At 39.9% G+C, this 9,826-nt stretch overlaps 1 protein-coding gene across 1 annotated transcript in view; it reads right to left on the bottom strand.

Annotated features, from left to right (window-relative positions):
* Positions 1-3,265: 3,265 nt before the first annotated feature.
* The window catches only part of nbas (NBAS subunit of NRZ tethering complex), a 147,322-nt gene continuing 140,761 nt past the window's right edge, over positions 3,266-9,826 (bottom strand). Inside the window, 1 exon segment of the mRNA XM_057352377.1 lies at positions 3,266-4,280. Within this exon segment, the coding sequence (XP_057208360.1) occupies positions 4,014-4,280 (267 nt within the window). The 3' untranslated portion in view covers positions 3,266-4,013.

Below are 9,826 nucleotides of genomic sequence, written 5' to 3'. Positions count from 1 at the left end.
CCTTATCTTGGTCTCTCTCATCTCTCTTCCCCTGTTCTCTAGTGCAACAACGTTCAATCTTTCATTTCACTCTTCTTTCTCTCTGGAGGGGGTCAACAGTCTGATAGTGAATGTGTGTAGAAAGGGATGTAGATACACATCTTCGTAGGTAAGACTTACCCCTGCGGAGATACGTGGGGGCATCGAGGTAAACTAACATGATTGGCTAGTATTCAAAGGTTTTTGAGGAATTTGCGGTTTAAGGATTCTTCGTTTAATCCGTGTTGTCCCTTTCTCTTTAATTGCGGTCACATTTTTTTCTCGTTAAAGGCACAGCGGGCCTGTAGTGAAAGTGTTAAATGGCTTGTTTGAGAACGAGAGATAACCTTAGTGGCCTGTAACATTCTTGGCTTCACTCTCTTTCCGAAAACCTCCATTTAATCTTCCTGCTCATCGTGCGGACGTGACTACCCTGATAGCACACAAACATCTGGCAGATGTCCATTGGATGTCTGCATTTACATCTGCAAGACATAATTTGCTCATCTGCGATAGGTCTCGGAGATGTCTGCTGTCATCATATAGACATCTATTAGATGTCTGTAAGATGTTTATGATTTAGAATGGATGTAAAACTGCTCTTTCTAAGATGTTAAGCATGTTCTTACACAGCAGATGTTTTCCAGATCTCCAGATCTTGAACAGTCATACCTGTGCTAGCTGGGTATTAAAGCGTCACGCGCGTTCTTTGAATTCACACGTTCGCTTTTGAGCGAATAAGTTGATGAAGAAAGTAATTTTGCGTCAGTGGACAGAGATACAGATCATTCTGAAGATAAACTAATCTTTCTGTTAAAGCCCACAACACTAGTTAAGCCTACATGAACATATCCCTGTTTGAGGCTGGTATAACAAAATGTGGGAAAATGTAATTAAATGCGGAAAAAAAGCACCCGAAGAAAGTTTGTTCTTCAAAAGTCTGAAGCATCAAAGAGTGAATTTGACACATTTTAACATCAAAAGAATAAAGCATGTCAAGTTAAACTTTATCTACATGAGTCCGTGACGTGCTGATAGTCAGGAGACACTTTGTAATTTCATATCGTCTCCCAGTTTGTACAACGGTGTAGATACTGTATAGATTTTAACTTGTTTTACTTAATAGCAAATAATCCTCATACCAGATGAAACAATTTTACCTCATGTACCCACCTCATTTATTACACGGCTCGTTGGAATGCTTGATTCTGATTGGCCAGTCGCGACATTTGCAGGTTCGTTATTCCCAGATAACAACCTCTCAAAATTAATAACACACGGTGACCCGGACGCAACAAATCATTTTGACAGGTTTTTTTGACAAAGTAAATATAAATATGTCTTTTAATAACATATATGACATTATATTTACAAATGATTCAACTAAATTGAATGTTCGTGACATTTGAACGTCGTTTCTTACCTTAAAACCGAAAGTAAACAGCTTTTCCTCGCGGAAGGTCTGCATTCAGTAAAAATGAGCTAATAAAATATTTCAAATTCATGTCCAGTTTTTCCTCATGTGGCAAGTAGCTTGGTAATAAATGGGATAATGTACAATCAGCCGGTTGTTATCGCAGAAATAAGCCCCGGCAGTGTGATCAGGACCCGACGCGAAGCGGATTTCTTACTTAATGCAGACAGAAAAACACAGATTTAGTCATGTATTAGAAGTTAGTATTTTATTACATCACATTTTATTACATCACTATAGGCCCATCAATGCCAGATACTAAAGCACCAAAAGGTAAAAAACTTGCATAAACTAGCACTCAGAATTCGTCTTCTTCGTAGCCCTCATAAACAAAAAAGTGAGCGAACACTTTCAATTGTAGCTTATTATTCAATCACTTCTGTTGGGACTTTAGGTCACGCGAAATCTCATATTTATGCAAAACATGGCTGTCAGCTTCATCGGCTGTTATTATCATTATGTGCCGCATAAGTGTGCCAAATTAATGAACGCTACCTCTCGCTGTCGAGAACGTTGACAGCCACCTAATGATGAGGTACAGTCTACCTGTAAGCTATGGTGTAATTATTATCTCCAAAAGAAAACACACTCATACGCCGTAGAGAACGATGACGTCAAAATCTATTCTGAAGAATACAATCACCGCCTCGGTTCTCCCCCCATGGTTTTTATTTGCTGATGCGTAATAGGGTCCACAGGGCAGCGTGTGTGGATCTGCTGTAGATGTTCCGAGGATAGGATTATGCAGAGGAGTTCAAGGGTTCAGTGAAACTGAGGCCTTTTCCGAATGAGCTTTGCAGATAGTGTACCTAAAAATCCTCAAGAAGGATTTAGGTGTATTGTAAGCCTCAAGCTGTTTCTTGAAGAAAAACAGCATAGCAGTGGATGGGTACTTGAACATGACTCACAAAAACGTGATGTCTAACAAACACAGAAAAGAGTGCTTGCTATAAATAAAAGGTTCCTAATATTGTGGTCATTGTGGAACCGCAGGCACGCATTTATTGACATGAATGTTCTTTGTGTTTTAAATATACCCTTGGCAAATGTTTCCGGCTTCAACCTCCCCACGGCACAGCTGCCAACACATTGCGCCAATGTCGTCCCGCACATTTTGTACAGGCAATTACTCTGAGCTATAACTCAAAGATGGCGTCATTACAGAAACAATATCAGTTATAATTATGAGTCACAATAAGAAGAGATAATGACTTTGCTGATGTTTGTGCTATTATGCATTTGCTAATCAGGACATGTGTTGCATCTTTCTCCCTTGACAGAGAATCTCTTGAGAGGTGAGACTTTAATTTACAGCTTGCAAAGAAAGCAAACCACACAGTTGTTTTAAGAAATTCAGCAGCAGCAGCTTTGACTACATTTTAATAAGAAAAGTGAATGCAGCTTGTCGGCGCTGTTGTTGCTAGGAGGTTACTAAGTCAATATATAGATATGATATCTATACATGGCTCATGTCCTTCAATATTAAGTCTGTGGGATTTTTATCATTTTGCTTTTAAGTGCTTCATCATCCAGCAGGTAAAATCATAAGTGTGATCACTTAGAAACGTAATGGCTCTTAGCAATATCTAATCAGCAATGATCTGAGGTCTGATAAAGAGTCATGTTTTTGGTAAAAACACAATTGCCTTCATTGGTATCAACATTATTGCGTGTTTGGATGTACACGCTTCACACGAGTTAAGGCGCGATTTGAAGCACCATTCATACTTTTACTTTTTATATTTTAAATTCCTTTTTAATAAATGTAAGTCGTTTTTCAAATTTAGCATGATATTTTCTTTGTCCCGTATAGAGCATCTGAGGTGAGGTATTACAGGAAAGTTCAGGAAAATATTAAAAACAGCCACTGGGGGATTAAAGCAAGACACGTATCCACACGTTTTAAATGTGATACATTTATTGAATACTGATGAAAAATTCACCTAAAATGCACAGATAAGTCACATTACTGCTGAATTACCCCACACAGTTTGTAGTGCATCCATATGCGCGTGTTTAAAGAATCATGTGCGTGAGGACGCCCGAAGGCCTAATCTGTTTTCTTCCAAAAAATAATTAATAGCCTTACAAAAGAGAAAGAGCAAAAGCTGCGCACGGAACGATCAGCCTACCGTCAGCACACATGCGGTGTTTTCAATTCCGACTCTTGCCTATAATGATTATTAGCGCAGGCTAGCGTGACCAAACAGCCGAAGTAATGTAATTACACCCGTGTCACCAGGCTTCATTCAGGAGAGATGGCAGGAGAGAGAGAGGAAAAAAGGAAAGTGATTTGAATCCTTTGCCAACAGGAAGTCCAGTACAAAGTCTGATATGATGAAGCTCAGGTTAATTATGACTGACTTTGGCATTTCGTGCCAACGTCCCATTCATATTTTGATTTTATTTCGACGAGAAAGACTAGCATCCTTCCTTTATTAACTAAATCCTGTTCACACAGAATGACACTCTCAAAGTCACACACAATCCCTCTGCATCATCGTGTACCCACATGCTTCCCTCAGAGCCATTTTCGAACGACGGCGAGGGCGCTGTTGAAGGTGAACAGCCCTGGGTGAGATCCGCGATAGGACAGGAGCAAGGAGCCGGCCTGAGTGCTGTGGCCGGCCTGGTGGAGCTCTCGGGCAGCCTTCTCCACATCCCAATCCCCCCGAGCTAGCATGTGAGAGATCAGAGGAGAATACAGAGCTGTGTCCACACAACAGATCAACATCCTGGCGTTCAACAGCAGGGACAGAAGCTCAGGGTCACACACATCTTCAGTCACCTACACAGAAAGAAAAAATCTATTTCAATAAATGCTCTAGTAAATGTGTAAATAAAACCTTCCAATTTCAACAGAATTTCTCATATTCAAGTTTTTTTTTATGAATTGGTTACATGTAGACCTATATACACCTGATGTTAACATTAGTTTCAGGTGATCAGAGTATAAATGGTGAGCCTGGATTTCACTGTGTTTCACAACAGCATACTGTACAGCAGTGGTTCTCAAACTGGGGGCCCCAAGATGGATCCAGGGGGCCACAGATTTTGTGGCATTTTATGAAATATAGAAATGTATCATAGATTTTATGCAATCAAACATCAGAAAAATGACACCACCAACCAAAAGAATTGAGGTTCCAGCATTGTATAACTGAATGTTTTTGGTTTAATAAAAATTCTAAGTTTAAGATTATAAGTCTTTATATGGGGGGCCGCAAAGCGATGCACTTAACACAAAGGGGGCATTACAACGAAAAAGTTTGAGAACCACTGCTGTACAGTACATTCATATTTATGCATTTGGCAGATGCTTTTATCCAAAGCGACTTACAGTGCATTTAAGATATACATTTTTTATAAGCACGTGTGTTCCCCCGAGGATCGAACCCATGAGGCTAGCTCAATACTCAGAAACATTACGTATATGTACATCAAATTTGATTGACAGCTAAGAAATTGATAGACCGGGATGCATCAGGCACTTCTGTTTACACTCCCAGTGTGATCACGAAGCCTTCTGAACCCCATTTACACCTGTATTTCGCTCCGTGCGTTCATGACTATATCACACCTGGTGTAAACAGGTCCTATAAACCAATAAGCCTGCAGTAAGAGCAGCTATTACACTAATAAACAAACTGAATCTCATCGCCTCCGCCAGAACACGGCTGCTTTCCCCCTGGGCCCTCCGTATTCCGTTCATCTGTTTATATCAGTGTGTTTTATTTAGTGGCCGTGTTGCACTTGCATGTCTGAAAGAGGTCACGTACAATATAAATGAGCCCGTACACAGAGCTGTCCCACCCTTCTGTGACCCCGGCCTGCTCGGAGGGACCGGGAGCACCTTGTCTCCCCGGCAACGCTCTCTTCTTTTCGCAATAAATTATTCATCTGCTGGCTTTAGAGGTGAAGAACACAGAGGCGAGGTACTGTAGCAGTCAGCACAGTGTAAAATCAATTATGTGCTAAATTTGATTAAAAGCAAGCCCACGCCAGGAGAAATGATGCCCTTCGACTGTGCGTGCGCGCGTGTTCTTGTATTAAATGTGACGCGAAGTTAATAGCCGATATAAAACACCCAAACTGAGTTTATATATTCGTATTGACCGTGCACTCGCTTCTGACGCCTATTGGTATTGGAAAAAATTCTGTTATGTTTGTGTCGTACACATACACAGCACACGCAATAAGGATACATGATGGTTATGGCCTTGACACAAACACACCTGATTCTAATGTTTCCAACAATTTCTTCCTCTGTAAAGCCATTTCTGCTCAATCAAGATGAATTCTCCTGCTCAATGAATTAATCAAGATGGATAATTCATTTTCACCAATTCATAACTCTGTGACTCACATTTTAAAACTCATTAGTTGTTGTCCATTTCTGTCGGGACCACTGTCGTCAATTATTTAACGATAGCATATATTTAGTTTGGCGGAATGAAACTGTTCTGGGCAAACTCTTTGCCCGTCCATGCAGCCTTGCAGGGACATAGCAGGAGCTCAGCAATACATGTCCCCCCACCTGGGGAACCAGAACAGTTCCTGATGCGTAACAGGATTAAATTAAACGATCCGCAGATACAGGCAGATAAGGAGGAGATGGGGATGGAGGCGGGTTTTAGGTGCAACACGATTAGCAGCTGATAAGGAGCAAAGAAATGCAACTTAAATAGGATGCAGTCTAGTGTGTGTTGTATGACTATTGGTTAACGTTGATTAGCTGCACCTGATGTGATCAGCTGATGCAAGCTGAACTCACGTGACCTGCCAGAACTAACGCTACGCTTGATTTAGTTTGTAATGGGTTCATGTCAGTTATGTGGACTGTGGACATAAAAACAACTGTAGTATATATATAGTATTTACTATAATAAACTGTGGTAAAATGACTAGATACTTTACCATAATATACATAGAATTTACTATAGTATAGTATACGGTAGCATTTACTGTAGTAAACCGTGGTAAAATGACTACTACAGTGTTTTTGAACCTGACTAAAGTATATAATAAAATATAGTAAGGTTTAATAATAAAAATTGTATACTACAGTTTACCATAGTACTATACTATACTACAGTATTTTTTCATATGGTCTCCTACAAAATTTGCTAATCATACTCTGGTGAAGGCAAGACCGCAATACATGTACTAAATCTTTAAACTATAAAACTGCACACTATTTACATACTGTATTTACAAATGTGTTTGAAGCCACATAGTCAAATCACCATGGTTTAAATACCAAAAAGTTTATATTTCTGTAAAAAAGTTTAAATTCTTGTTTTAAAGTATGCTTTCTGTTTAATAATGATCAATACAAAAATCATACAAAAAGAGCTGCGAGACATCTCGTCTAAACCTGCACACCACAATCACGGTTCATTCAGACTCAAAGCTGCACTCTACCCAGCATGCACCTGTGCCGTTGGTACACGCTGCAAGCACAGCAATAAGAAAAACGTCAATCATCTACGTCTTAGTTGTCGATGTCACAAAAATAAAAATCACCCTTCTTTATTTAAATTATAACGCAAGAGTTACTTTCCTGCCCAAACCCTCGAGTTGTTCTCTCTTATTTTTTCTGGAGAGTCATTAAAGAGTCCAGACGGAGCGAAAAGGTAGAGGAACAGCAAGTGTGAGGTGAGAAAGAGTGTGTAAAATGAAAGAAAAAGAGCGTGTGAGAGAAATCGACAGAGGAGGATGGAGAGAGGGAGGGAAAATAACCGAAGATGAAGGAGAAATGGAGAAGCATGAAGACAGTCGGAGCTAAAATGTCGAGCGCTGAACTGTGAAGAAAGATCAGCCAACTGTAGAAACCACTTCATAAGGAGAAAGAAAAACAAGAGAAAGAAAAACAGCTTGAAGAGAGAGAGAGAGAGAGAGAGAGAGAGAGAGAGAGAGAGAGAGAGAGAGAGAGAGAGAGCAGGCTTTAGAAATAAATGCAAAATATTTGTCATCCCAAAAAAAGCACCTTTAAACTGAAACAAAGTGAAAGACAGAGACAGAGGGTTGGCACAGGTCTTGTAATGCCTCAACGCACGCCGATGATAAAAAACGATGCGTCTCGTGAACAACTGTTCCATTTTTTCTTCATTTCACTGGATAAGGATGTGAATATGAAAGAGCAATAAGATGCTGTTAAGATATACGGCTCATCACCTCCATTCACCAGAAAACCTTCATTCTCCTGATTGAAACTCCATTTCTGATCATTCCAGAGAGAAAGATTTAAATGAGAGAGATAGAGAATAGATGCAAATGGAATTCACTTATATCGCACCGTATACGTACTGTATAAGAAGCCCACAGACATTTGCACACATATACTCAAAAACACTCTTGAGTTAGATCTCATCACCTCTTTGATGACTACTTGTTCAGGTCTGTGCACCCTAAAGAACGAAGAGAGAGAAAGCAAATGGATGCTTTATGGAATAAAGACCAGCCGTGAGTTCTCGGCATAACAATGAGTGTGTGTGTCAGACAGAGAGCAGATCTATGAAATTCCTCTTGGCTGATGGACAGCATAGCACAGAGAGATAAAGAGAGAGAGAGAGAGAGAGAGAAAGAAATGAAAAGAATGAAGAATAAAAACGCATACAGGTGGAATTAAACCCCTGAAGTTCTGTGATATTCAGCTACAGGTGTGTGTGAAGAGATGACAGGTGATATATATGAACCCTCTTTGATGGTAATTTTTCAAATACTTGGCGTTCTATTCCTGAAAACACCATATCAGAATCATTATCTAGTGAAAGTGAAGTGAAAGTGATCTATTAGTCAGATATGGTGACCCATACCCGAACCGTGACATCTGCATTTAACCCATCCAGAGAGTAGTGAACACACGCACAGCAAGTCGTGAACACACGCACACCCAGAAGCTATCACAACGCCCGGGGAGCAAGTAGGGGTAACCCCTACTTGTAGTAAGGGTAACCTCAGTCGTTACCCGCCGGCCCTGAGAATCCAACCGGCAACCTTCTGGTCACGAGTCCGACTCTCTAACCATTAGGCCACGACTGCCTAGACGAGAACAGTGAAGGTCCTGGCGATGTTCTTCTAAAGTGCTGCCAATTTGGAGAAGGTTGCAGTGAATGACATTATGGCAGTGGAGTTTAGTCATTGGCCATGCCAATATTATTCTAAAATGTGAAAAATATACAAAGTGAGTAAGTGTTCTAAACCTTTTGACGGGAATTGAATGTTGGAGGGCATTTCCTTCTATGACTATATTGCATATTGAAGCTATCGACCATTTATCGTAACTTTAGCAATTAAAGTCCCCGTGAACCGGAAGTCGCGATCGTTTTACTTCCGTATTTTGACACATTTCCGAGGGAAATGGAATTTCTATGAGAAAAATAGTGGGAGTGGCTTTCGTCTTTCTCTGCGATTTAATTGGATGTATAAAAACAGCCGTTGCATTTTGAAATGGAACTGGCAGCAGACTGACAGTTGAAGGGGAGGAGTTAACGGATGCTCCACCCAAGCCGTCTAACATACATCATCTAAGATAGTCATTACAGGAAGAAAGTGGATTTTCAGATTTTAATTTAAGATTATGAGGGCACACGAATATTAAAAAGAGAATGACCCACATTGATTAACTATGTACAATAAACGCTACAATATCTTATGAAAAAATAGGCATTGTAATTTTTTATTTCACTGGAACTTTAAACTTTGGTTTAACTTTACACTGCATTTTTGTTTAATAGCTATTTTTCCTTCCTCGATTCAAATAATAATTGGTGGACCCCCTGGAGTACCACTGCAGACCACCTGTTGAGAACCCCTGAATTACAGCACAATACCCAACTGAACACTTTTTTAAATATAAAATAAACAAACTCCACATACTTTGACAACCACACAAAGTGTATCTGTCTCCACTCATCCTGCAACATATCCACATACAATAAAGACAGTAACTTCCACTGTCTAATACTGTATGTGTGCGTGTGTGTGTGTGTGCGCATGACAGAGACAGAAACAGGAAGGGAGGGAGACGGAGACAGACCAAGAGAGAGAGAGAGAGAGAGAAAATGCCAGAAATGAACTTGCTAAGTTGAACAAACAATATTTGATTGTGGCTGAATATATTGCTCACAACAACTTGTGGTCCAAAGGATCAATGCCTGGCAACAACTGAAACTAAAATGTTTTTTTTTTTTTATGGAGAAATGTCCTTTAAAGAGCCCAGCGGTGAGGATAATGAAGCCCCTTTGATCACACTGTAACTCTGAAACATGCACACAGACACACATAAATATTTCATATCATAATCGTATAAAATTCAGAATAAAAGGAAAC

The sequence above is a fragment of the Triplophysa rosa genome, linkage group LG15 (assembly GCF_024868665.1).
Source record: "Triplophysa rosa linkage group LG15, Trosa_1v2, whole genome shotgun sequence".
Classification (NCBI taxonomy): Eukaryota; Metazoa; Chordata; class Actinopteri; order Cypriniformes; family Nemacheilidae; genus Triplophysa; species Triplophysa rosa.
Note: the sequence above shows the minus strand (reverse complement) of the source record. Positions and strands in the feature narration are given on the sequence as shown.